A 26851-nucleotide genomic window follows, 5' to 3' on the forward strand; every position below is an offset into this window, starting at 1 on the left:
GGCCCTGTAGGTCCATATTTGTGGGTCCATGTTTCCAGTGGCGGTGCTGCTTCCCACAGCGCCATTTTCGATCGCGGTCTGCAAGCTTCCCATCGAGACCACTAATGACTCGTAGAATTCCGCATTCCTGTGATTTTTGTCGTTGAAGTGAATGGGTAGGCTCAAAAAGGCAGTCTATTGTTCGTTTATCATGCACACTGATTGCGGTGACTATAAGAAGTGAGGTTTGTCCGGGAGTGTCTTGTCGCCCTTTCAGTTGTATGTACCTATATCCCGTGTGGGGAATTCGCTCAGAAGGAAGTCGGATGGTGAGGTCAGGACCCAGGTCTGTTTTGCCGTGTGGGCAGGTCCTTTAGGAAGTCGGGGTCCTTACTGTAAGTATGTGATGTGTGACACTGTTGTTTTGTTTCTCTCTTGTTTGATCTTGGAGCATTGCGGATTCAGGCATGCTAGTGAGGCTCTACAGTACCGGGGGGAGAGAGATTAGGCCCTAAATGCAGTAGAAGGCATAGGCAAGACATAGTTCATTCAAAGGAATAGCAGTCGTGATGCATTTGCGCAATCGCTGCCAGAACTTTGCACTTGTGTTATCGACTCACGCTGTCACACGTGACAAGACCGCGATCGGAAATCCAAAAACAGGCCAGCGCTAGATAGCGGTTATGTAAGATCTTTCAAGGCTTCTCCTCCAAGTTGCATCGTGCATTGAAACTTGAAGGTTTGAAGCTTGCAAGACGCTAACTTTGTACTTGTCCTGGACGTTGCTCGAATATGCCAGTTCGCCGGCCCTCCGCGTCTGCGGGGACGCTCGTGAACAGCGCGGGCAGCTCAACACGCGTGCACCGGAGCACAGACTCGCATCACGCATTCATGGCCTCATCCACCCAGCCAGTCATGCTTTCCACCCTCGGCACATCTGCGACGCCGCAGCAAAAGGTCGTGCAGGTTCTCGTCGCGCGTCTGAAGAACAAGGTGAGCGTGCTTTGTGTTTGATCAGACAGCACCTTTGATGCATTCGATCTGCAGCTGCCGTGCTACTCAGGAGTGTCGCTGGACCAGCTCGAAGCTGATAATGCAACACAGCAAGCCATCGACGCACTGGTGGACCTTGCACACGATTCCCTCGACTTGATAGCCTTGGGGCTGAGTGAGCTTTTGGAGAGGCTAGCTCAGGTGCGTGTCGACGAGTTTCAGTCGACCGCCTAGCCCTGACAGAATGCAGTCGCACACAAATGGGATTTTCTCCATCGGAGTGCTGCAGTCGCAATTATTTATTCTGAAGGTTCTGTCGCTTGCCATGGCTGCGAGATGGAATCAGAACATGCGCTCAAGCTCGCGCGCCAGCAACTTTCCCGAGTCGCCCCTCCCTTCAGATACAGCTAGAAAGGGCCGACCACCGCCATCGGAGCGCTCGTACACTCCACCACCGTGGTCAGAACCCCCGCCACTGGACGATCGCAGCGCAAAGTACCTTTTGAGCGTGCTCGTGCTGTTCCTGCGGCAGACAGCAGAGACAGACCCTCTGATGCTGGCGAGCGGCATCGCAGATACGTCGTTTCGGGACTTTGAATCCACCGATTTCCTGACGGCGACTCCGTTGCTCGAAGCGCAGAATGGGGGGCCAGCCATTCCCTCGGATATACCAGAGCTACCTGGCCCGGTGCTTCGCAATCGTCCCTCAGCGAATTCCGTGCAGTCCAGCAAAGCAAGCATCCACTCCGTGATCCCCATACCCGCGAACACCCTCACATATGAGAAGACGCACATGACTCTAGCTAAATCGTCGTTGGCAGTGAACCGGCTTATAGCCAAGTATGCTGGACGGATAATATATCATCTGTCTGCATCGAACTGGAAGATTGTGCTCTCGCGGCTGCGAAGCAAGATACATTTTCTAGCAAGTAATGCGGAAGAGAACATGGACGTCGTTGATCTTCAACTACTGGTCCACTGCGCGTTGGATAAGCACAGGCTTGTCCAGGTATTGAGCGGTAAGTGCAACAGGTTGGTTATCGTTATTGGAGTCATCTTATTCTTTTGCAGAGCTTTGCTCGCTCCTCGTCAATATGAAGCCCTCATCCCACATGGCTATTTCAGTCCCCCTTCGTCGAGCCCTCTGGAACTGGATCGAAGTCTTCCCGAACGAATATAACGACGTGATCAAGTCTCGCACGCGACTCGACGGCGCCCCGGAGCGCGTCTTCGATCTCCTGTACACACTAGTAACCACTAACACCGAGCACATATTCTGGCCTACGCTGGCCGTGCTGAATTGCCTCTCGGTCGAGCGCATGAACTCCGAAGCGCACCTGCAGCTGTTCACCAGGTTCCAGCCTACGACGACGCGGACTTCCACGAGAAAGGTGAGCATCGCAGTTACGTGTTGGGGATTTTGATGAGATGGACGCCTGTTGGGCAGGATATCAAATTTTGCGAAGATATTCTCAAGCATGCGAACACGGGGTCGCGGCTGGACGAGATCGCGGTGGTTTGTGCGTTGGACATGTGCCGCGCTGCGTCGCGCATCCACAACGACGGGGAGTACACCCTGCGTGTAATCGCCAATGATATCGCCCATGAGATCAAGGTCCGTGGTCACTCCGTCCTCGATGAAGCATGCCTTGCTGATAATGCCCCAAGGGTTCGTTGTGGCATACGTTCCAGCGGAAACCCTTCTGGGAGACTTTTGAGGAAGTGGATATAGCTATATTTTCGGAGGCGTTGGTGGCGGTCTTCAGGTTTTGCAGCGAAGAGGACGCGCTCCAGATCTTTTCTGCTTGTCTTGAGCCTGAGAGGTCAGATGCGGTCAAGACGATCGCCGTTCGCGCTTGTTTGATATTGGCGCTTGAGGTATGTGTGCTCTTATTTGAATTCTGGCTGCCTGGAATTCTCGCCGTAAATTTAGGGAAAGCGCATATCAAGCCAGCGGTCTCTGCAAGGGTTGGAGCGATACTGTGCGCCTCGATTCCGGAGAATGTTCAAGGTATGTAGCATCAATTATTGCTTTTTTAATCTAATGCCATGCAGGCATCTGCTACTCGAAGGCCAGAGATGGACCAGCACAAGAACCCGAAGCGGGCGTCAGCACGACCGAAGGCGAAGCGTTCACAGACGCACCCACTTCCAGATAGGGAGAATCTCCTCCTTGGAATATTGTCCTTGTGGCGAGCGGATCCCGCGTTCCATTTTGAGGGCCTGGAAGTCTCGGAGAACGAGGATGTTGGGTCAAGTAGCGTGAAGATCTGGAGCTCAGACACCGATATTACTGTCAAGATATCCGCGGCGGTGACAGTCAAGTACATCGCTGAACTGACTTACAAGGCGCAGCCGTCTGAGCCTCACACAGGCGTTATGCTCTCGCTGCTGAATCGCGCTTTGTATGTCCTTTCGTATGAGCTTTCGGTTACGCAGCGCAACTCAACTTGCACATAGGTCGTCAACATTCCTGAGCATCGTCACAAACCTATTCCAGTCTCGCCTGGATTCCGAAGACCAACGCCTGTGGATGGCCCTCTCGCACCAACTTCTCGATCTATACTTACGAGATGCTGATGTAGGAGCACCTCATTCTCATCCTTCCATGCCCGTGTCTCACTCCTCATAGATCGCCAGGGAGGTCCAGCTCAATCGCAATCGGCTCCCCGCCCTCGCGCTCGCGGAGATTGTGTTCCTCGTCTCTCTGACCTCTGCTGATATGATGATATCTCAGATGGCGGGACGCGGCCTGCGGTGTCTGGCGATTGCGGAACGGCAGCCAGGGGCGCCGCTGGCCCCTGGGTTGACCCCTGAAGCGCGCGCCCACCGCCAGAAGGTGTATGATAAGCTAGGAGACCCAAATATTGTTGTGGTTGGTCGTGTTGGGCAGCAGAAGAGGATAAGGAGACTCCTGAGATCTATGACGCATGCGTCGGCTATGCACATTGCTGTATGGGAAGAATGCTGGGCACGGTGGGCGGCGCTCAACGAAGTCATCAAGCAGTCGAACGAGGAGCAGAGTGATATAAATGGCTCTATTCAGGTTTGGGAACTTCCCAAAATACGCTATCATCGGTGATTGACGTACGACTGAACAGGATACTTTCTTCCAGTGGCAGAATCTGACACTGTTCTTGGCCTCTCTTGGGGGAGCGTGCCTTCGAGCCGACAATGGTTTGGTGCCGCTAACTTCAATTATTCCTGAGAGTGTGCTTCCGGACAAGATACGCGCGCAGCAGACACCGCTCAATGCCGTTCACGCCTTCGTCACTGAGCTGACGGCGATGTTGATGTACACTCATGTGCAAGTACGCGAAGTAGCGAGAGATGCCTTGGGCTTGGAGCTCAGCCCGCGGCTGTTTCCACAGCTCATCAAGCATCTGGATCCGTAGGTGACCGTGTGTTCCGATGGCGCTTGGTACTCACTCTGTGGATATGCAGCTTACTCGTTGCCATTCGAGATAGCCCCCCGCAGAACCAGAACGAACAACTATCATTATTCTTAGATCAGGTTATTCTTCCATGTCCATGGCACTGCGAATGTACTAATTGCTGTACCTGCAGGCTTTGGCTGTCCTCAAGCTCATTGTGGAGAACACGTCACTTCCCCAGGAGGACGTTGCTAATATTGACATAAGCACGACGATGCAGACGATCGCGGCGTGCCTCGCTCGGTTCGATGGTCCCTTGACCTTACGCATCCGGACGAAGTTCTGTACCCTATGCGACGCTATCTGTGAACGCGGGGAAGTCCTGACGTTGCGCAAGGACAGCAGCGTTCGCCATAACATTCTGGACATTGTCATGGACTGGATAACGCCTTTGAATGTCGGTCCCATTCCCTTGCTGTTTCTAAACGACGTGGGAGCTCATTTTTTTCAGGCATACGAGGATGAACTAGTTATGCTCCAGCAGGAGTTGAACATTGCTAGCCTACGGACCGCGGTGAAACTCCTCGACAAACTTCAGCTCAGACCATTGGATCACGCAGCAGTGGATGACCACGTACACGTCGTTTCTAGGTTGTTCAATCGCTACGCGACTACACTCCTACGTGGACTGGACCTGTGCAAGCTACCGCTTTCGGTGAGCTTTCTCGACCGCGCGACGAGGTGGCAATGGCTGACTTTTCCCAGACGTCGGATGGTGCTTCTGATGTGAGCTCATTACAACAGGTAAGTGCAATAGAATCGCTTATAATAATTAGCGCTGACTGTCTGATTAGATGAATCGGGCAAACCAACGGGATGCCGAACTTCGTCACCTGGTCATCGGCGGGCTTACCCATCTCGTCAGTGCCAACACTGAAAGCGGGTTCAAGCAATGTCTCCCGCTTGCATATGACGCCGACCTCCGTAAGCGTGCTATATTTGCACATGTGTTCGCGCGCGTTTTGGCGCAAGGTGTGAAGTTCGAACCTGAAGACCGTTCTGCGAAGCTGGCGCGACAGAGTCGACTGTGTGAAGTACGTATCTGTGTTGACCTTCTCTCTCTCTACGACTCACTCGTCTACCTCCTCCAGTTGCTCAAGGGTTCAGACGTACGTCCGTGCCCCCTCCTTCCCCACATAAACGCTGACATCCGAATAGATGATGTTAGCGATGGCAATTTGTGAAACATGCCCAGCGTCCGAAATGGACAACATTATATCTGTTCTCCTCAACTTGTTCGACACTCGCGCCTCGCTCATGACACTGATCAAGCTCATGATAGATCGGGAGGTTATGCATGCTGGTCAGTGCACTGCATCATCGTCATGTGCGCTGTGTTGACATCGAAATCTTAGAGAGCGAACCGGCTTTGTTTCGTGGTAACACGACGTACACACGGTTTATCTCTCAGTTTGCAAGGATTCATGGCTATAACTATCTGCGAAGCCTCATTATCCCGCTCATTAAGAGCATGACCAGCATGCCCGCTGGGCATTCCTACGAACTCGACCCAAGTCGAGCCGCTGACCAAGACCTGGAACAGAATCGTAAGAACGTCGAGTTCATTGCATCTTCATTCCTTGAAATTGTGACATCGTCTATTCCAACTTTGCCATCGTAAGCCGATATAGCTTGTTTGGGATGTATCGCTTGCTGACTCTTACGCCTACACCGGCGCCAGAATGTTCCGAGAAATTTGTAGCCATATTGCAAAGAAAGTGTAAGTGTCTAGAACCCTTATCCAAGTTGTCGTGTCCTGACCATCATGTAGGAGCGAAGTGTGGCCGGAAGCGAAGTTCGCTGCACTCGGTGCTTTCATGTTCCTTCGGTGCGTGTGCTCTCTGGTGTCAATATCCGCAATGTTCTGAACAACGATAGGTTTATCTCTCCTGCCGTCGTCTCCCCCGAGACGGTGGATGTGGAACTCCCTAGAGAAAACTCCCTAGTTATCCGCCGTGGTCTGATGGTAGTCACCAAAGTCATACAGAATCTCGCCAACAATATCTTCTTTGGAAAAGAGGCGTACATGGTGGTACTGAACAAGTTCCTCAAGGACAACATTGACAATGTCACCCGATATCTCAGCGAGCTCAATGTTCGTGGATGTTTACAACCCCCTTTAGACGATACTGACCCCCCTTGTCAGAGGTTCTCCATAGCTACTGCCGAAGAAGAAGCGGATGAATGGTTAGGTACAACTTCTGACGACACAGATATTATCGTCCTTCATCGCTTCCTGAGCAAGTACACCGATCAAATTGGGGCGGAGCTCCTTAGTCAGGCGAATCCAAGTGAACTCGATACTTCGCCGTCGACAAAGGATGCCTGGAATTCCCTGTGTGCCTTGCTCGTGGACCTGGGCAAACCACTGGAGGCACCTGTCTTGTCTAATGCAGTCGCTGCGGACCATCCGGAGTACCTCAGCTTGATGTCACGGTACGCTCACAAGAACACGACTGCTCTGCAGGACATCTTCGTCGAGACCAACGGTCATCCTGTGAGTACTTTGAAAAGCATCATAGAAGGAATACCGAGCCAAAAGCCATCTTAGAATGAGCCAGCAGTCTTTGTATTCTTCCTTTCGAGGGTCGACGTGCAATCTCTGGATATCGAACTACTGATGTACCATATCTTCAAAGTGAGCATTTCCATCGCCCGACTAATGCAGTTCTAACAAACGTGCTTCCAGATATTGGCACAACCTGTCTACGAAGATCGTCGCGTGGAAATCATCATAGATTGCACGTCCTTCACCTCGGTTTCCGAAATCCCGCTTCAATGGATCAAAATGTCTGCCGAGCTCATACCACAAGACATCCGCGTTCGACTAGTTGCAACGCACATCCTCAACCCGAACGCCAATACCGTCAGATATCTACGGCGGCTTTGCAACGTTTGTTCAGGTAACCCATAGAATTCATTTCTCTCAGCGTTACGATTATATCTTACTGATAATTCTAGGGACACCACTTGGAGGCGAAATTCGAGCCTACTCGTCAGTCCAGGAACTGTCGAATAGTGTAACCCCTCATGCTCTCGAAGCCCTGTTGGTGCCATGTAACTCTCATTCCCTGTCAGCACCCCAAGGTTATTGCTCATCACGTCCTTTAGATGCCCTTGAACGAGAACCGGAGCAGACGTACAAATCCATCTCAATGCGCCAGATCCATCAAATGCGGTTCCCTGTCGAACTTGCCGTTCGCAGTACCCATCTGCGGATTACATCTGTAAATTTGTCCCGTGACGAGAATTGATACAAACTAATCTCCCTCATTTAGGTCAAGGCTCAATCTGTATCATACAACATCTCGTGCAGGTCTACTGAAATACTACATCTGAGTGATATCAGCGACGTGTATAGTGTATCTACGGGTCATGAACCTCACGAGTTCATCATCAGGCAGACTCGTCAGGGTGTCACGCTCTACTTTTCTTCGCCTCAGCGAGATGCTATTGTAAAGGTATTTCAACGATTTGTACTAATTAGCCTCGTTGCTGATGTATTGGCATTGAAGGCTATTCGCGTCGCAAAGGGGCAACTAAGGGATGCACCCCCCGCAAACACGGACAGGATATCTAGGTTCTCTAATGTACCAGCGACTCTCCTTCACGTTGGTTTGTTATGTCTCGACCAGAACGACGACGATCTGCGAGGGGCGGCGTATGAACTTTTGAGTTCTGTCTGTTCGCATCTGAACTACGACAAGAATCCTATTGCTGCTCCCAAAGGTATGTCATCCGTTTGTGTCCTCGGCATGCCACTAAAATCTTCGAAGCCGGCTTTGTGCCTGGAGATCCATCTGCTTTCGCTGTGCAATTGAGCGAACGTCTTGCCGAGTTTGCCCCGGAGCTCACGTTAGACTTCCTCTCCGAAGCCTCTTCCACGATGGCAACAACGGACAAGTCTTCGCTCGCCCAACGCATCACTTGCCTTCAATACATGAGTCCTTGGGTCAAGAACATCATTCACTTCCCGAATCCCACAAGCCCTTTATACGAACGTTCTGGTGCCCGCGTACGAGATTGTATCAGAGTGCTGGCCGATTTAACCGTCACTGATCACGAGGTTGGTGCTGCTCGACTCCTAACAATGACCAGGCATTGAACAATTGTATTGTCTAGATTTCCCCTTCCATGTACAAGCTAATCTGGGCTGAGATTGGTAAACTGGATAGTACAATCATTAACGTCGTTCTCGAAGAATTGGTTCGCTCAGCAACGGATGGTGGGATTGGTTCCCGGAGATGTGATACCATCGCACGCATCATATCTGCCTTCTCATCAATTGGTGTCCGCGGCCGGCTATATGCCAAACTACGTAGAGTAAGTTGGCGATTGAATAGAGGCAGTAGACGTTCTGACATTCGCGTCTAGGCTCTTAGCAAAACGACGCCCAGGTCTTCTAGTGTCTTGCAAGACAATCCAAATTGGAACGAGATTTCGACCTTGATTTCCCTAGTTCTTGTTGTTGGAAGCACCGTCAAGCAAACAAGCCACAGTCAACTCTACGTGCCAGAGGTCGTTCATCTTGTGACTTTGGTAGCCGCAGTTGGCCCCCTCATAGTTCGCAAGTCCGTTTACGGTATCGTCATCAACCTCCTGCAAACTTTGCACTCAGCCAAGCAGGACGACCCTAACGGCGCTGAATTCTCCCGACTAATTGACTCCTTCTCACAACCCGACGCATTGCACCTCTTCGGGCTCCACCGTGCTACACCAACAAGCGACTACTCGATATTCGATCCGCCTAGCGACAAGCTTCAGATTGAGAACCAGGAAGGTCTTACCAATTTGTTGATCAAGGCAATCGAGGTAGCCTCCGCATCAAATGGTCTGTCATTTGGGTCCTCAGTCATGGGCCTTATTGCTGACTGCTCTTAGGTATGCTGAACATCTGGCGCGCGCGATGGTTGGGCCTCGTAACAGCAACAGCATTCCAGCATTCTCCTGCCGTACAAATGCGTGCCTTCATCGCGTTGGGCTGCCTTGCAACATCGGATGTGGACGATGATTTCCTGTACCAGATGCTTGTGGCCCTCAGGTCAGCTCTATCTCAAGCTAACGAATCGGACACGATATCGGTTGTGAGTATGCTGAGATGCATCCGGAAGATTGTCCCAGCTCTCCCAGAACAATCTCGATATATCCTTCCTTTGTTTTGGGTAGCCGTCGCCTTATTGCAAGGCAGTTACATCTCTTTCTATATCGAAGCGACAGACCTTCTACGCGTCACACTAGAGACTATGGATGCTCGTGGCATGTTCCGGGGTGGATCCATTGCTAATACCCTATTGGACGGTCGAACGGCTTTAGAAGAGGTGGCCTGCCAACTCGACCAACTTCTAGGCATTTCGTTCGACTCGAATTTCTCGTTCTCCCTGGCTTCGATCATTTTCAAGGGCGAACGACATACATCGTTGCGGGAGTCAGCCGAAGCAGTCCTCCGGAGCTTACTGAATGTCACGGTGCGGTCGTGCGAAAGAGGGAGTGACGAAGATAATATGCAAGAGACGATCTGTCCCGATGCCCTTGGCTACTTCTTAGCCCTCTTACCTCTCTCCACTTCCCATGAATCGTATAGCCGACTGCTCCGCGATTGCAACATCGACAACTCATGGGCAATCAACGGTGATACCAGAAGCCACCATGACGGAAACGAGGTCCCATATGTTTCTTTGTCCCTCCTGGGGGTTAGCGATAACAATACCGCCCTTCTCGTGACTTCTTTCATTGGGGCAATACTCGTTAGTGCACAAGGTGATGATGCAGAAACCGAAATTCTGTATAACCTTCTCTCGGACATCGCGACTGTCTTCCCTGACTTGATGAGCTTAACGTGAGTGCCATCTACATATGTCGACTGCACAGTGTATTTTATGCCTTCTCTCTAGCTACGAAGCTCTCCAAGATAGAATCAAGGACACATTCGCAAACTCCTCCAATCCTTCGATTATTCGCGCGGTATCGAACATCTTTCGCATGTCTCTAACTGACGGACGTTATCCAACTCTCCGTCCCTCAGCCTCGACACTGAGCGCTGTTGATGAGGGCCTCCCCCAGGGCCCTGGTCGTCACCACCTAAACGCCCTAGAAGAATTGAGTATGCAAGGCCTCGTTAGCGCATTCACGTTTCTCCCTCCAAACCGAGGGCACGCTACGAAAATGATTCAATGGATTTCTGACTTGATCAATATGACGATTCAATAGCATGCCGCATCTACATCTGCTTCACCTCACCTTTCGACAACATCTTCGTTATTTTCTCTTTGCGTGCATTATCCGCATCTTTTTCTCTATAGCCGCATAATTTCTCCCCTTTAGTAGTATAGTATCAATCCTTTCTGTCTCGCCGGTCGGCTTCAGGTTTATACCTACATGTAGAAGAGTTGTACTAAGTTTGCTGTCGCGGTTATGGCACGGCCCCGCAATGTCTGTATTTCCTAGCTCATTAATCGGTTCATGTCATATCACACCATTGTCACCCTCAGGCCGCCTGTAAGACATCGCCGTGCTGCTGCATACTTGCACGCTCAGTCACACCGTTGTTGACTGCCTTGAGCCTCGCGCCGGAGTGGCTTCCATCCCTTTATTCCTCCCATGTTTGACCGCCAGCCTACTCAGTCAGCGTCGTCGTCGACGTTGTCCCATGCCACAAGTACCATCGACGAGCTAACCGTTGCTCTCACAAACTACTCCCGACTACCGTCCCCAGAGCTCGAATACTTCGCCACTTGCTGTTGTGGAAGGAAAGAATGCGCGAATACCAAGTCTTGGGCTGCATTCAAGTCCGCCCTGGAGAACAGACTTATCCTCAGTGCCGGTGAGCGCATCTGATGCTTCTTGACCTCCTCATCGCTTACCATTTGCTAAAGAAGTGGGACAGGCGTTACTTCAGAAGCACGACTCCTATGTTCAGCAACACGAGGTGAGTCGACTGCTTTCTTACGAACGGAATTATGCTGATGCAATGCCAAAGGAGTGTCATAAACTCGGCACGGCGACTGCCCTCCATGATTCAATACCGTCTGAAATAGCGGAACTGCGGCGAGAGAAAGCAGCGTTAGAGAAGCGACTGAACCAAGCTTTGGTCAATGCGGAAGTTGCAGAAGTGTCTACCAAGACCGCGCATCAAGAGTTGGAAGAAGCTCGAGCTACGATAGTTCGTCTTACGGTCCAAAACGCGAAGTCTTTGGGATGGGACAACCGCCTCTCCGCTGTGGTGAAAGAAAAGGATGATCTGCAGCAGGAACGGGATAGCGAGGCAGCGCGGGCGAAGGCGGCAGAGTCACGATTGACTGCCTTGCGGCAACGGATGGGTGAGTCACCGTGTCGTATACTCGAGGACGAGGATTCTCAGACCGATGGAATGTCAGCCAAAGTCCAGCGGGAAGTGCGGCAATTACAGCAGGATTTGGAGCAGCGCAGGTCGTACAGACTAGAATCTTCCAAGACACTACTTCACGAAGCTCGAGCTCGTATCGAGTCTTTGCAAGAGTCGGTTAGTTGCTGTTTCTTTTTGTTGCTTCAGGTCTTGACCCTTTTCTATCAGCTTGGACAATCCGCCATGGTTGAGCAGGCTGAACTCTTGAAGGTTGTGGGATCGTTGATTGACGACAACGACTCTCTGAAGCGGGACAATGCTGAGCTGCAGTCTTTACTTGCGGAGGCCCGTGAGGATATTCAACACATGCAGGAAGAGTTGGAAGAGCAACGCGCGAATCCTACGTCCTTAGGAGGAGGTGCGTCGACCTCTGTCTGCATGTCTGCTAGTGGCTTAACCCGGTCGTGTAGCAGCAGCTTTCCCTGGGCTGCAGGTTCATTCCGGTAGCGTCCCGGCGTCATCCACAATGGAACAGTTAGTAGGTGCATTACTCTCTTTGTTTGAATTTACTCTTGACACTCTTGTGTAGGGTAGACGGAGGCGTCCTTCCAGTCTCTCAAGACACCCATTTGTGAGCATGCTTTTCTTTCTCTATATATGTCCTGACCTACTCCTCTAGCAACTACCGACACCGGATTTACCTCCACGACCATTATCCCCAGCAGACTCCTTCGCTACGTCTGAGACACCTTCCTTCGGCCAGCCCAACTCTCGTTATCCTCGATCGCAACTTAGCTTCGATCTCGACGACGACACGCTCGTGCTCAAGGAAACTTTCCAATCTCGCTCTGTCCAGACAGACCTTCAACTGGGCTTGTTATCCCCGTCTCCCTTCCTCTCTTCGTCGCCGTCGCCCAGTGCCCTTCGCTCCGAGTCATCATCTGTATCTGAATCGCAAGTGGGCCACATTTCCACCTTGGTCGAGCGTATGGCTGCTCTTCTCAGCCGCATGACACAGGCGGATCCTTTAACTCTGACAAACCGCCTTAAGCGACAACATCTAAGAGGGGCAGATGTTGGACATCTATCGCGGAGTACCATAGGAAACATCATTAACGACATCACCCATATCAGATATCAATTCCGTACGCTACTTGAGGACGAGAAAGCGAACACGTTGTGCACACGCAAAGACTTGCGGGGTTTATTCAAGTTGTTCAAGGATGTGTTCACAGAAATGGGCACAATGCGAGCCACGCTCAACGATATCATTTTAGACCCTTCGATTGCCATCAATTTCAGCGAACAAGCGTTAAACCCAGAGAAGTCCGAAGCTTCGAAAGGCAAGATAGCTGTCACAAATCAGAATCCTACGCTGGGTGGCTGGATAGCGCCCCTCTCCAAGCTTTTTGGAGCCCCAAGTCCTGTAGGCCCTGAGGCAAACCAACCCAACAGAGTTACTTCTCCGCTTTCTCGTGGAAATACTATCGGTGCGCCGGGTCGACCTATACCGAAAATCATCCCAAAGCAACGACCAGCTCTGTCTGCATCCAACACGACAGTCAATGTCGAATTTTCTGGGTCTGGTCTGGGTCGTTCCGTTACCAATACTTTCTCTGCCCATGCGACGATTAAGGCCGACCCTCAGATTGGTCTTGGTCAGCCGCCTCACAGCTCTGGCAGCAGTGCAATGGATCTATTCGCTGGCGCCCCGAGGGTCCCGACTGACCCTTGGGTACTTATTCCAAACGCCCCTAAGCGATCAGCGACGTTGAACCCGGACGCCACGATAGGACGACGGTGGGGTCGAACAGGGCTGAGTCGCTTCTCAAGGGATGTCGACGCAGTCATCGATATCCCTGCCACGCCGCAACCCATGAATGCAGCTGATGTAGATACTAATGAGGAGCAGGACGAAGTTCCTCCCCTCCTTCAGAGGACGCTCCGTCGTCGGGGTCTTTCTGATTCTTCCATTCATTCAACATTTTCCACGCATCAAGAAGACGCGGGTTCGTCTCCAACACAAGAAACGCCGTCACCGGAAGAGACTTCGCCAGGAATGTCCGTGTTGCAAGCTTTCAGTCGCACCGTTCAGAATTTTAGGATTCCATCTATGGCAAGCATGACGCATACACCCGAGCTTGTTACTAGTCCCGTGTCATCAACATTTTCGCGTCCCTCTCGACCCCAAACTGCCGGCAGCATACGAATACCACGAAACAGAGCGCTACCTACAGCATGGCAGACTCCGGATCCCTTTGAAGCAGGGAGCATACGCGAGGAAGACCTTTTACACCGACAACACATGCTAGGATGATCCCTTCGTCTCCTGATCATTTAAATAAGCGATACAAGGATTTATGCCCTCAGTTAGCATAGATGTTTTGACTAGGCAACTATACCAACTATACTACTTTAACGTAGGATGCTGGGAACAGTCCACGTTTGCCATTAATTTCGCCGGTCCACCTGTGCAATATGCTCAGTCCAACAAGGTAATCTACTCCCAGGGTGACATACCAATCCTCTGAGGTATGCTCTACTATCTTTATGCGCTGATTGGCTTCGAGACTGAGGTCATCGGCGTCCTGGTGACGCATCCGTCAGGCAATTAAACCGAGTGCTGTTCGAGAAATCACTGACATTGCCCGTGTAGTCGTAAATTACTTCGGCCCACTCTCCCGAATCTTGTTGGCGAACTGGAGGTGGCCGCGGGGCAGGCGGGGGTGGGGGTGGGGCCGAATTCCTCACCTCCGCTGCGTTGTCGGATACCCTCCGTACTGGCGGTGGCGCAAAGGTATTCTTCTTCGCTCCGAACGCGCTGGGCGCTGGCGGCGGCGGAGGCTGGTACGACTTGTTAGCCGTCGAGTTACGGAGCGATGTAAACATGTTCTTCGCTGATGATGTATCCACATCTCCGAATCGCTAGCGCGTGTGCAGTGAATTGGTTAAGGGCTAACTTGGCTACAGAACAACGCGACGACGACTCACACGTGCAGTGGGCAAAGGAGGTTTGTGCTCGGATGCAGCAGCACTGGGATCGGGGCTCCTCCGTGGAGGTGCTGGCGGAGGAGCCGAGTGAGCGTCCTGGGTGTCCGATCTGTTGAACGCCAACGATGCCGCCGCCACTTTGCCTATAGCAGAGCTAACGTGTGGATTGGATGCCTATATCATTGCAGACACAGGGGTCGCGTTATTACAGACGATAGTGCAAGTATCAGTAGCGTACAGCGGCGTGATATGGGCTGGATTTGGGGACATGGCGCAGCCCTGCAGTCACCATCTTGGAGGTAGCTTCGGATGTCGCTGCATCGCTACCGTTATTTGAATTGGAGAGTTTGGCGAAGATCTCAGGGCGCGACGCAAAGTATCTGATAGGCGTGTCAATGAGCCCTCCTGGTATGAACTCGTTCAGCACTCACTCGTCCAGAAGCGAGAAGAACGCATCCTTCTCGTGCACGCCGAGGTTGGTGAATACCATGGTTGGGTGAGACGTTACATTGTAAGCGCCTTGGATTATATACGTCTACTTGATCATGACAAGGCAAAATGACTCTGATTGGTGGCTAGCTTTCATCAAGATCTGTTCTAAGCCATGGGATCGTGGGCTATTCTCAGTGCAGCGAAGTGATTTTCACGTAAATCATAACATGCATATACGGAAGGACATGTACAGCATACATGGAAGTTTTGTGGGATAACAAAGAAGAAAACGCGATGATCATGATGTGAGATATGCGAGAGGATGCGTTTAAACTTCCTTGACTTTGACAGTACCACGTAGGAGACCAGTCTGGAAAGGGCATATGAGGAAATGCAAAGCGAAGAGAGGGAAATGTGTATACGTACCCGGCGGGCGGCAATGAGACCGACTTTCTGTCCAGGAACGGCGGAGCGGGCGATGGTGGACGCCTTTCCGATATGCTGATGGTTACCACCACCATGAGGATGGTCGACGGGATTCATAGCAACACCACGAGTACGGGGCCAGCTGGGGTCAAATGTTAGGTCTCATCCTTTATCCTGCGCACAAACAACTCCAGAATACGTACTTGTAACGCTTGGCCTTGTATTTGTGGAATGCACGACCAGCCTTCAACAACGGCTTGTCGATACGTCCTCCACCAGCGACGATGCCAATAGTGGCACGGGCAGCGCTGGAGATGGTCTTCTTGGAACCACTGGGCAGTCTGACTCTTGTCTTGCCCTCATCCGGGGAGTGCCCGATGATGGTAGCGTAGTTCCCTGATGTGCGGGCCAAAGCACCCCGATCTCCGGTCTTTTCCTCGACGTTGCAGACAATGGTACCTTCGGGGCACTGGCCGACGGGGAGTGTGTTGCCGACAGCGAGTTGTGCCTTCTTGCCGCAGTAGACAAAGGCACCGGTGTGGAGGCCCTCGGTGGCGATGAAAGTCTCCTTGCGAAGCTTGTAGCGGTATGGGTCACGGAACACTACGCGGGCGAGGGGAGCACCACTAATGATAATTGCAAAATCAGCCAGTAATCTCTGTGACTTGAAGTAGATGCGCACCGGCCGGGGTCGTGAATGATTTCCTTGACGATACCGCGAACGTAGCCATTGCGCTCAGCGAAGTCGAGAGCACGGAAGCGGGCGGGGGACTTGTTGTGGTGGGTGTGCGCCTTGAACTATTATCGATTGCGAGTGTAAGTGCACATTGCAAAACGGAGTTGGCGAATATACGAACGATAGTGTGCGATCGCCTCTGTGCCCTAATAACGCGACCCATCGTTTAATCTACAGGTGGAAGGCGATTCAGCACAAGTCCGGGCGACCGACGTTGGTAGAAAGGTGAAGGAAATTTGATGAATCTAAGCCGACTGGCACATCTCAATGTGCTGTAGACCATCCACCCCAGTTTCGCTCCGTTCCACCCAGATTTTTGACACAGTGCTTTCCAGTGGTATTCCATTGTCCAGGCGAGAATGAATCCAGCAGCAATTCGAACGGGGGACTCACCTATCGGGGTGTTTTGAGGATGTGCGACGGATTTGGGCTGATTGTGTGGATGAGTACTTGGCTTGGTTGTGTTTGCCACTCCATCCCAATATAGCAGGTTATTCTCAGGGGTATTATAGTTCACCACTGATGTTTGCGTCGACGATGCATGTTACTCGGAGGAGATATCACAATAATTCTACTGATCATGACTCGTTAGCCAAGATACAGGTCAGAACCATAGATCTAGGAAAATTTGTTTATTCCAACTTCCAAGACAGCAGTCCGTCTTTGCACCGAAGATTAGGCCAGAAGACCATGTACAGACGCCAAATGTAGAGTAAAGTGCGATTCTCTGTCAGAGAGGGGCTTACAGGACTAAGATGGGCCAATGGCCGACTAGCGATATGGAGATATGAGATAGCTCGCAATTTATGGCCATGCAGTACCGGAACGGGCCAGGTGATGAATTCACATCCAGGTCAGGATGCAAGATAAAAGGGCGCGAGGAACAGATTGATCCTACGTTGCATTCCTTCCCCCCTTCCTGCGTGTCTAAATTCGTCGTGGACTGAGAATCCTCGTCCCTGGCCATGTTTCCGGTGCGGTACGCGGAACTTGAAGTTTGAATAGATTGATAACGAGATGTTTACCGTGACAGAATTTGGGCCAGGTGCGAAGCCAGAGTGGCTGCGGTATGGTATTACATGTACAGATCAACGCATGGATCAGAAGGGCCTAGTCGTGTGTGAGAGAGGGAGATCAGCATGCTCGAAATAGAGGTTAAATGGGTGCGCGGGGGTATGGGAGCCAGACTTTCTGACCACGCCTCCGGATCGGCGATGTCGCGAGATACAGCATGATGGAAATGACCAGGTTCAAGTCTAGGTACCAGGAGGAGCAGGATATTGCACTGGCTCCGCTGTTGTTGACGCTGAGCGCGGCGGGAATCTTGCTTCACGTGCAGAGTCCCACGTTCTGCTTGACGCGCTTAGCTGCATGCAGATTGCCAACGACGACGAGCACAGCGACGAGCACAACGCCCAGTGAGTTCCCCAGCGACGCGGTAAACTGGCGAGCTGACCGAATATACAGGATGATTCACCTGGAACGTAAATCATACCGCTTCCCCTTGAATTCCCTTGGCTACGGCGCTGACTTGATATTTCCTAGATCACAAAATTCTGCCTGCTTGGGACGGCCTTCCCCCTCATGATGACAGCAGCTTCAATCCAGACTCATTCTTATCAGATTCCCCTAACTCAAAGCCCGCCAGCAATTTCTCCGCACAGCAGCAACAGCCAGAGACAAATCCACAATCAATAACTCAATCATCTGACCCAGCCGAATCTGACCCAGCCGAATCACATACATCTCCTCCACAACCACCGTCAACAACAAATCCTCAGGACGGCAGTACGGGCGTGCCATCGCCACCCGGGGACGACCGCAGTTCATCACTATCACCGCTGCCTGAAGCAGGGTCACCGCAGACTACGCACAACGAGGCCACAGGCTCACCGGCTCCTGCCCCGACGTCTAAGGAAGACGACGAGGCTGCCAGCGAAAAACCTTCTTTGGTAGCGATAAAGACTGGTCTGGAACAATCATCACGCCAATCGACTCCCCTCAGCGAGCCTCCAGACCAGGAGGACGATGCTGACCCTTCCGCCGACAATTTGAAGGAAGGCATGCAGGAAGAGTCGGCAGGCGCGCAGACGGGTGAGGCCAATGGTGTGGATTCGAAGGAGACAAAACCGCCGGAAGGAGCTCAGAGTGGGAAGGGGTCTGGGAGAGGTGGAGGTTCGACGCCTGGGGATGTAAATGCGGCTTCAGCATGGAATAAGGACTCGGCGACAACGAACGACTCTCATTCAGTACTACCCTCTCCTGTTGCTCCTAGTCCAACGTCCACCGTACCACAGGCAAGCGACCCGAAGGTTGTCGCTGTGTTGGGGTTGAATGTTGAGCTACTTAAGTGCGTGTGGTCTCAGCTCATTCCATCATCAGTACTAAACCTTGTGCAGAGTTTTCATGGAATTTCAAACCCGTGGGATGCCCATGGCGGATCCAATTCCTTCACAGTCAGTCCCCCATTCCATCAGACGTTCTTTCGCTGACACTCCTCGCCTACAGGTACTGCGCTCGCCTTCAATCAAATCTTGCTTGGCTCGCTGCGGCCGCCGATCAAAGTAGACAAGGCGTATGCACATATAGCCCCCTTCTCCGTGCGGATGCTGATAGACATTTCACAGAATCATAGCCAGATTTCTCTACCCATGATGGACCCGCCTTCACCCGTGGACTTCGCCCCCAATGAGCGCATACGCCAGCTGTATTCTGACCTTCCTTCTGTGTTTGCAAAAGAGATGGCCCGCCGGCAACAAGCGGTTCTCTCCTCCGTCAATGCATCATCTGCTCTCTCTACGCCCGTCCCTCCCTCTACTCCCGCGCTAACGAATCCCATGCCCGGTACACCCGGCACACCCAATCCCTCAGTCAATCACCTCAAACGCGACCGTCCGCATGATGCGCACACACCCAGCGAACCGACGAGTATCAAGCGCAGAGATACCGGAGAAAGCAAGCCTAACTTCGGCGCTGTTTCTCCGTCGCCCGTCCCAAGCACTCCCTCCCACAATAACATGGGCCCGACAAGCGCCGGAAACATAGGCAACAATATGTATATGAACCAGGCCAACGGTACTCCCACCACACCCAACCAAGCGCAACTAGGTCTGGGTATGCCCAACGGTGTAAGTGGGGGTGGGGGTCAAGGAGGCTCGCCTGCCCCTTTCCCCATGGGCCCTTTAGGGACCAATCTTGTGAATACGGCTGAGGCCCAATTAGCCGCTACCAACAGGGATCGAGCCAGGCAGGCCCAGATACGAGCCGCTCAGCAGTTACAACTTCAGCAGCAGCAGCAGTCGCGACAGATGTCCCCATCGTCATCCTCCGGAATGCCAAACAACCAGATGGGTGGTCAGATGCCGAATGCTGCTATGAACAACGTTCCTGGTGTATCCAGCCCCGGCGCGAACCCCAACGGGTCCGGCAACACGATGAGCATGAACATGGGAGGCGGAAATGCACCACAGCAGGCACACTCGCAAAGCGGCGGCGGTATGAGCCAACAAAACTTCCAGGCGATGTACCAAATGCTACAGACGCCAAATCATCCATTCGTGAATTATATGATCAGGAACGTGCAAGGCTTCGCTCAACTACCTCTTCAAGCCCAACTGCAGAAAATGATGGTCGCCCAGGTACGCTCCTTTCCATTAGATCACATGTGCATTTTTTTATTGATGTCATCTTGCTATAGAACGTTATTCAACAGCAAAGAGAGAGAGCGAATATGGCCAACGCTAGTGGTGGGATGTCGCCTACTGCCAGCATGAGCGGACAGCAATTTCAAGGCCAAGCTAATATGAGCCCCGTTTCACCTGTTGCCAATTCACCGTCAATACCACAGGGCGCCCAGGGAGCTGGGTTCCCGACTGGCAGCGGAAACATGGGACAAGGTGGCATGGACCCGCGAATACAATTATCTCAAGGCATGAATATGAGCAATGTTTCTGCCCAACAGCGGCAGCTTTATTTGCTCCAACAACAGGCTAGGGCAGGCGGCGGCGGCGGGGCTGGAGGGAATAACCATACTATGATGTTGGCGTTACAGCAGCAGGAGCGGATGCGTCAGCAGATGGGCCAGCAAGGACAAGCGACATCACCAACGATAGGATCGCCTATGTCCGGAAATATGCCGGATATCTCTTCCCTCCGGTCGAATAATGGTATTCCCGGTATAGCGAGGAGTGCGAGGTCGCCGTCGGACAATGCGCCATCTCCAATGACGCCTCGAGTACCGACACGGGGCCCAAGCATGGGGCAGGAGGATTATCAAAGGATGTTGATGGCGCAACAGGCACAACAGGCGAATCGGATAGCTGCCCAGAGTCCCATCGGATTCGGGCAGCAGTCGCAAGCTGCATGGCAACAAAACCAGATGCAGCAACAGCAGGGGATGGGCAACCAGGGTGGTTATGGTGGTGCTGGCTCGCCGTCAATACAGCAACAAAACTGGTCTCAACAGCAAGGAGGATACCCATTCGCGTCATCGCCTGGAGGGGAGCATCCCCAGGCAATTCGACATATGTCTGGCACTCCCGGTCCTCAAAATTCGAATCCCCAGCCTGAGTCTGGGATGGTTGTTCCCTCGGACTTTAACAATCTTCTGGACTGGCCGCAATAGTATGAGTAAGACGTCCTCCCGTCAAGCCTCTACTCCGCTATCTGTTTTCTTCGCATTTCGCTATCGCCTTGACTGACTTCTACGGTACCACTAGGTTTATGACCATTTTCTTTCCATCCCGTACATGTTACTAAAGTATGAAAAGCTAGCCACATCCACTTCCGTTTTGTTAGCCATGTTATATTTCTCTACCAACGCTTTAAGATTGTTGGAATAATCTGCTTATTGGCCTTGGGAGGTTAAGCTGTATGTATAATTTATGTTTACATAACAATGATTTCTTTTTTTTACATGCTCAAAGGATGGAGGAAGTGTTCCGAATGCACGCAAATCAATGTAAGTACTTGGTTTCGCCTTAACTGCGAGGGACTATTGGACGTCGGCGATAGCTTTCCGCCATCTTTTCTGGATATCAATAGATTCGAGGAAGATATCGTATTTAACTTGCAGAAGCCTCTTCACCCTTGGTGCTGCAGAGGGCAGCATCCTTGTTCCCGGAGGGGTCATCTCGACCTGTCATCACGTTCAATAAAACAAACTGCTATATCGAGGAGAAGCTTACCATGATCTTCCACAACAACTCCTGCTGTTCTTTCTCTCCCATTTCGGAGGCGCCGACCTTAGAGGCCTCCTCTGCCACTCTACCCAGCATCGCCGCTCCTAAAACAACGGCTCCTGCATGGTCGAACGGAAGAACGACGGGCATATCGCATACATCCGCAAATAGCTGCATGAGGGTCAGGTTTCTTGCCTGACCGCCGCTCATGTAGATAGAGGTGATGGAGTGGCCGTGTTTGTTTAGAGTGGAGATGATATGTCGTGTTTGAAGCGCGATCGCGGTAAGCACTGCGTAATATTTCAGAGCGAGGTCTTGGATGGAAGTGCCCTATGTCATGCCACGTTAGTATATGTACTTGAAATATCCCAAGTCGCTGAACGCCACATACCAGGTCAAGGCCTACAATGGACCCTCGCATTCGAGGGTCGGCTATTGGTGATCTGTTGCCTGTCGAGCTATGGGTTATTAATCTTACCAAGAACGACATACAACCACACTTGCCATGAAAGTCGGGGTAGTAATGTAAATCTCTGGTGAGATCTTGATAGCTGTCGACGTTCTGCTGAACGCGCAACTCCTCTAACAAATCTTTCAATACTGCAACGAAGGGAAGTTAGCAGAAGTATTAGGGGTATCATTGAAGGAGGTTCGATACATGTATGAATGTCCGTCTGTTTGGCTTTCGCGGTCTCCACGAGCTTGGAATAGGCAGGGTGCGTTGTTAGGATGAAGTCAATGAGCTAGGGAATGAGATCTGATGAATATACTTATACTTCGAGGAATAATTGAGGAAGGGGAGGAGTTACTTGACCGGTGGAAGATTGACCACCTTCGTTCATCCACCAGCCACGGAAAACGGCATCCTTATACGGACCCCATACGCCGGGCACGAAAATTCCATTCGGACTCTGGAGATCGTTCGTTAATTGGACATTGTCATCATTTTTGGGCGATATAATACCTGGACAAGATGACATGTGCTTGTGCCAGCGACAGCAGCGAGCCGATGATAAGATTCTTCAATGGAAGGCATATCTTTTGACAATGCACCATCCACTTTGTATTTAGCACCAACGGTCCCCAGCCAGCCTGCATATCTGAGTCGGCGATTGTGAATCTGTAGTCGAACGGTTGCTGCTACGAGGACTCACGCATCTATTAAACCGCTGCCCACTGGCGTACCCTCCACAAGCCAAAGATCATCAGCGGCTTCCTTCGTCAATCCGTTTCCAACTGGCACACCTGCGTTGAGAACGGTTGATCGGAGCGCCTCCCCAATCTGCCTATATCCCTTTCCCTCTAGTTCGCCTAATCCCACCTTCTCGAAGAAATCGGTCTGCCACCCTTTCTCCGGAACATACGAACACTTGCACGTCAGCGAGCAGCATGACCGTGCCGGGTGGGCAGTTGCCCGATACGTGAGATAATCTGGGAGGTCGAAGAATTGGCAACGAGAGAACAGGTCGGCGGGCATATTGCGCTTGAGCCATAAAACCTTGGGCACTTCCATTTCTAACTTTGAGGATGATCAGTATCAAGAGAACTGATGGGCAAGTAAGGGGAGACGTACACTCATTGTGCCTCCGACATAATCGAGGACGAGAGAACCAGTCTGGTTGATCAATTCTGCCTCTGCCTCTGCTCGGTGGTCTGCCCATAGAATGATATTCCGTTCTCCAGTTCGGCCTAGTTCCGATCCGTTGGTGATTACGACAGGCTGCCCTCCCTCGTCCGTGACAGCCAGAGAGCAAGTAGCATCAAAGCCAATACCCTTGATATCAGGTGGTGCGACGCCAGACGTTTGTACAACATTTCTGACTACTTTGGATATGCAAGACCATATGTCGGTGGTTGACTGTTCGAAGATTCGGTGATCGGTGTGATCGCGAAAGGTCTGAATATCCTGTGTCGACGATGCGATCGTCTTACCCTGCTTGTTAACTAGACAAGCTCTGACCGATCCTGTGCCGACGTCGACGCCAATATAGTAGCCAGTGGTGCTCATGATTGGGATTGTGGTTGATGGAATTCCTGAGAAATTTATAGCCAGCTCATGAAGTCGTTTAGCGAATTTGTAAGTCAGCGTGGGGTTAGCTCAGAGGATGCGGATGCGGGATACCTCGGACCAGATTGGTATCAAACTCTTACTGAAATACTGAAGAGGAATTCTGGAGATGGATGTAGGGCATAAATTGGAGTGCGCTGGATTACATGAACATGTGCATAATTGACGAATGATGAAAACGACGATCTTTCAATCCGTACCAGCCGTTGTTCGTGCTGAAGACTTTGTTAAGACCAGGACAACTTATGAGGGGGTCGCGGAATGACTCACAGTATACGAGCTGGGCGGAGTGGTGCACAATGCGCTTTATTTGGCCATCCTTCTCCAGATGTCTGATAGCAATGCGTGCCAGACTGCCATTGATTTTCAATCGCTCGATGAGGATACTTTGGCTGATGAATTTGAAGGTCGGGACCTCCTTAATGATACGGTCGAACAATGCCTTGTCGAGGGTGATAGCGTGCTGGGCCTTGTCCTTGACCTTTCCCTTAGACCACTTCTTCTTCTTTGCGGCTTTTCCACCGCCCGATGATGTAGGGGCTTTTGCTTTGGCCTACGAAAGAAAGACGATCAGTAAGCCGTATGAGGGACATCTAATCTCGAGCTGCTGCATCCACCGACGGGCAGATTCCAATCGAGCTAGAAGTATGCCAGCATCGCAGAAATGTACCCTCCGAGTCGACAGCAGCAGCACCGAGGGCGATACTGGACATACCATGTTGTGGGACCTGTCGTCGATGGGCTGAGGTGCTCGATTGCGCCGCTTCCGCCTAGTCAATCTTAGCGTTCCCACAGTGCAACATCGTCTGAACCAAACAAGAGCAAAGTCACGCCGATCATTCACTGTCGGACCGCCCTCAGTTGAACACGTCAATATCTTCCTCAATGATACCCTTGCTGCTGCTCCTGCCGCTAACAGTGCCAGCCCTCGCGAGCAGCGACAAAACGACTGGAGTCGCGCCGGGGCTACTGTCGAAATATGCCCCTCCTTCCGGAGACAAATGGTCGTGTCTAGACGGCTCGAAACAAATATCATGGAAGGCGGTCAATGATGACTATTGCGACTGCAAGGACGGCAGCGATGAACCTGGTGCGCTGGAGCCATCAATATCTGTGGGTTGCTGCTGAATCTTGCCAATATCATAGGCACTAGTGCTTGCGCGAATAGCACCTTCTATTGCCGAAATGACGGTCACATTGGTTCAACTATTCCTTCATGGCAAGTGAACGATGGTCTCTGCGGTAGGTACTTCTGTGTATCACTTTGTCTCCTGACTTATCTGTTAGGCAGAGGCTGCGTGCTGTGACGGCTCTGACGAGCTCCCTGGCGTATGTCCGAACAGATGCAAGGAGATCGGAGAAGCGTACAGAACGAAACGCGACGCTGAACGTAAATTGCGGAAAACCGTAAGATATATTCCAAGCTGTTCCTTGCGGCCTCGGGATTTCATGCGCTATACAGGGCGCCAAAATACGATCTACTTATATCGCCTACGCCCATAAAGAGAAGAAACGTCTAGAGTTATTGTTGCAATCTAACGTCCAGGAAATTGCCCTTCAGGAGAAGGAAGTAGAACGCCTGAGAGGTGAGAAATACTAATCACCAACAAACGACGTTCTAACATGCTGTAGATATCGCTGAGCGGACTGAATCTATATCTGCCGCGGCTCTCGAGCACAAGAAAGAGTCTCGTAAGCAGCTCAGTCTTGTCAACGGCATGCTTTGTCTGAAGCAATGCAGCTCTTTACCTGTCGATTGTCAAACACTCCAACGCCCTCAAATCTCTGCAGCGCGAACATAAGAAACACTTGGAACGTGAGAAGGCACTGGGTGACATTCTGGATGCACTTCGCAAAGGATACAACCCGAACTATCAGGATATGGCCGTCCTGGAAGCCGTTCGTGGCTGGGAATACCTTGCCGGTCTCCCTCATATCAATGATGTCGGTAAAGAGGACAGTGAAGCCGAAGGCGATGGGGAGGTGAAAGAGGTGACGGACGAAAATGTCGCAGAGGTGCTCGAAGATGGGATGTGGTCGGAGGAGGACTTGGAGAAAAACCTTGACCCACTGCTGAACACTGACTACGTCTCCCTTTTGTTAGAGCATGACGAACATGTTCAAACCCCTGCTTCGGAATCAGTTTGTAAGTGGTATTTCGCGTAACTCCTCTGCTGATTTCAGCTTACATTAATCTAACCAAGTGTTTGATCTAGCATCCTACATTCCTGACTCCATTTATCCACAATACGAAGAATGGAAGGACGCAGTCATCTCGTTGCTAGAGAAATTGGGTATCGTGAAACCTTCACCAGATGCTGCTGCTGGTTTGTTCCTTCGATTTGCATCGCATTCGTGCGCTCACAACCACTACAGATTCTTCGAAAGCTCGCCAGGCTTTGACGGATGCAGAGAACAAGCTCAACGACCTCAAGCGCGACCAGGAGCGTGCAAAGGAGGACATGGAAGACATCTTCAATCCCGAAGGCTTCGGTGCTGAAGGCGAGTGGAAGAAGCTTGACGGAACATGTTTGGAGAAGGACACCGGAGAGTGAGTTGTGCGCGTACTCGGTCGACCTTTTCAATTATACTAAACCTTCCACTTTCAGGTATACATACGAGGTCTGTCTCTTTGGCGAAGCGAAGCAGAAGCCCAACCACGGTGGTAGCACATTCAGCCTAGGGTAAATCACTCGCCCCCCCGCCTGCTATTCCATTCTGAACCGCCTATTTGCTAGAAAATTCCAATCCTGGAATCCTAACAGCGACGTCCCACTCGGCTCTCCAGGTTTCTACTCGAAGCAAACATACAAGCATGGCACCCGCTGCTGGAACGGTCCGGAACGAAACGTCATTGTAAGTCGTTTCTCACTGTCCGACTCTTTGCGGGTGGATGAACGGCTTCTGTTCTCCGTAGCTTGAGCTTTCGTGTGGGCTTGAAAATGCTATTCAGAGCATCATCGAGCTAGAGAAGTGTGAATATCAATTCACTGTGACGACCCCCGCTCTCTGCCTGCCGTTGGAACCCGAGAATGGTAAAAGCGCAGGGAGGGAAGAACTCTGAGTTCTCCATGGTTATTGACATTTGGTAGAAAGTTTGTTTACGACCACAATGTCTGAATATTTATACTTTCTGCTCTGATGATGTTAGTCCTTGGCAAACAAATATATGATCCTTGACACGATCGGTCCATGAATTACCAAACTGGTCGAAAGATTTTTGCAAGTGGTTCGACTTCGAAATGTTCTTATAAGTATAAACAGACATTTTGCTTCTTCACCATCACGACG

The 26851-nt window shown here is 51.4% G+C and overlaps 8 protein-coding genes across 8 annotated transcripts; 4 read left to right on the forward strand and 4 right to left on the reverse strand.

The window, feature by feature from the left end:
• Positions 1 to 870: 870 nt before the first annotated feature.
• Positions 871 to 10613, forward strand: IRA2 (Ras GTPase activating protein ira2; the record flags this gene model as incomplete). The annotated part of the gene is made up of 32 exons (XM_036774369.1): positions 871 to 972; positions 1027 to 1173; positions 1283 to 1991; positions 2044 to 2363; positions 2420 to 2587; positions 2641 to 2850; positions 2906 to 2983; positions 3028 to 3377; positions 3433 to 3553; positions 3605 to 4018; positions 4074 to 4363; positions 4417 to 4486; positions 4540 to 5061; positions 5112 to 5150; positions 5201 to 5440; positions 5498 to 5515; positions 5565 to 5709; positions 5762 to 6023; positions 6088 to 6126; positions 6178 to 6234; positions 6285 to 6903; positions 6958 to 7044; positions 7096 to 7309; positions 7368 to 7463; positions 7518 to 7633; positions 7685 to 7867; positions 7922 to 8135; positions 8183 to 8472; positions 8529 to 8729; positions 8781 to 9237; positions 9288 to 10242; positions 10298 to 10613. The coding sequence occupies 32 exons, from the start codon at positions 871 to 873 to the stop codon at positions 10611 to 10613; spliced, it is 8049 nt and encodes a 2682-aa protein (XP_036632871.1).
• Positions 10614 to 11003: 390 nt separating this feature from the next.
• PC9H_004788 (uncharacterized protein) lies at positions 11004 to 14044 on the forward strand (the record flags this gene model as incomplete). Its single annotated transcript, XM_036774370.1, has 8 exons — positions 11004 to 11226; positions 11279 to 11331; positions 11383 to 11722; positions 11780 to 11904; positions 11956 to 12145; positions 12198 to 12265; positions 12317 to 12358; positions 12407 to 14044. 8 exons carry the CDS (start codon positions 11004 to 11006, stop codon positions 14042 to 14044), a joined length of 2679 nt encoding a protein of 892 aa, XP_036632872.1.
• Positions 14045 to 14132: 88 nt separating this feature from the next.
• On the reverse strand, positions 14133 to 15208 carry PC9H_004789 (uncharacterized protein; the record flags this gene model as incomplete). The annotated part of the gene is made up of 6 exons (XM_036774371.1): positions 14133 to 14196; positions 14248 to 14315; positions 14371 to 14652; positions 14719 to 14892; positions 14957 to 15098; positions 15150 to 15208. 6 exons carry the CDS (start codon positions 15206 to 15208, stop codon positions 14133 to 14135), a joined length of 789 nt encoding a protein of 262 aa, XP_036632873.1.
• A 270-nt stretch (positions 15209 to 15478) lies between these two features.
• RPL2A (60S ribosomal protein L2A) lies at positions 15479 to 16475 on the reverse strand (the record flags this gene model as incomplete). The annotated part of the gene is made up of 5 exons (XM_036774372.1): positions 15479 to 15520; positions 15577 to 15718; positions 15780 to 16202; positions 16259 to 16374; positions 16434 to 16475. 5 exons carry the CDS (start codon positions 16473 to 16475, stop codon positions 15479 to 15481), a joined length of 765 nt encoding a protein of 254 aa, XP_036632874.1.
• Positions 16476 to 17683: 1208 nt separating this feature from the next.
• Positions 17684 to 20936, forward strand: PC9H_004791 (uncharacterized protein; the record flags this gene model as incomplete). The annotated part of the gene is made up of 7 exons (XM_036774373.1): positions 17684 to 17730; positions 17780 to 17796; positions 17858 to 18662; positions 18712 to 18768; positions 18821 to 18887; positions 18940 to 19950; positions 20010 to 20936. The coding sequence occupies 7 exons, from the start codon at positions 17684 to 17686 to the stop codon at positions 20934 to 20936; spliced, it is 2931 nt and encodes a 976-aa protein (XP_036632875.1).
• A 369-nt stretch (positions 20937 to 21305) lies between these two features.
• On the reverse strand, positions 21306 to 23500 carry PC9H_004792 (uncharacterized protein; the record flags this gene model as incomplete). The annotated part of the gene is made up of 9 exons (XM_036774374.1): positions 21306 to 21449; positions 21499 to 21822; positions 21884 to 21942; positions 21985 to 22092; positions 22151 to 22235; positions 22302 to 22403; positions 22457 to 22592; positions 22647 to 23011; positions 23066 to 23500. The coding sequence occupies 9 exons, from the start codon at positions 23498 to 23500 to the stop codon at positions 21306 to 21308; spliced, it is 1758 nt and encodes a 585-aa protein (XP_036632876.1).
• Positions 23501 to 23749: 249 nt separating this feature from the next.
• On the reverse strand, positions 23750 to 24278 carry PC9H_004793 (uncharacterized protein; the record flags this gene model as incomplete). The annotated part of the gene is made up of 3 exons (XM_036774375.1): positions 23750 to 23775; positions 23831 to 24113; positions 24276 to 24278. The coding sequence occupies 3 exons, from the start codon at positions 24276 to 24278 to the stop codon at positions 23750 to 23752; spliced, it is 312 nt and encodes a 103-aa protein (XP_036632877.1).
• Positions 24279 to 24445: 167 nt separating this feature from the next.
• On the forward strand, positions 24446 to 26624 carry PC9H_004794 (uncharacterized protein; the record flags this gene model as incomplete). The annotated part of the gene is made up of 11 exons (XM_036774376.1): positions 24446 to 24650; positions 24707 to 24802; positions 24852 to 24967; positions 25023 to 25146; positions 25193 to 25252; positions 25302 to 25706; positions 25765 to 25887; positions 25937 to 26111; positions 26170 to 26244; positions 26299 to 26416; positions 26478 to 26624. The coding sequence occupies 11 exons, from the start codon at positions 24446 to 24448 to the stop codon at positions 26622 to 26624; spliced, it is 1644 nt and encodes a 547-aa protein (XP_036632878.1).
• Between the last annotated feature and the right edge of the window lie 227 nt (positions 26625 to 26851).

Source organism: Pleurotus ostreatus, assembly GCF_014466165.1.
Source record: "Pleurotus ostreatus strain PC9 chromosome Unknown scaffold_3, whole genome shotgun sequence".
In the NCBI taxonomy this organism is placed as follows: Eukaryota; Fungi; Basidiomycota; class Agaricomycetes; order Agaricales; family Pleurotaceae; genus Pleurotus; species Pleurotus ostreatus.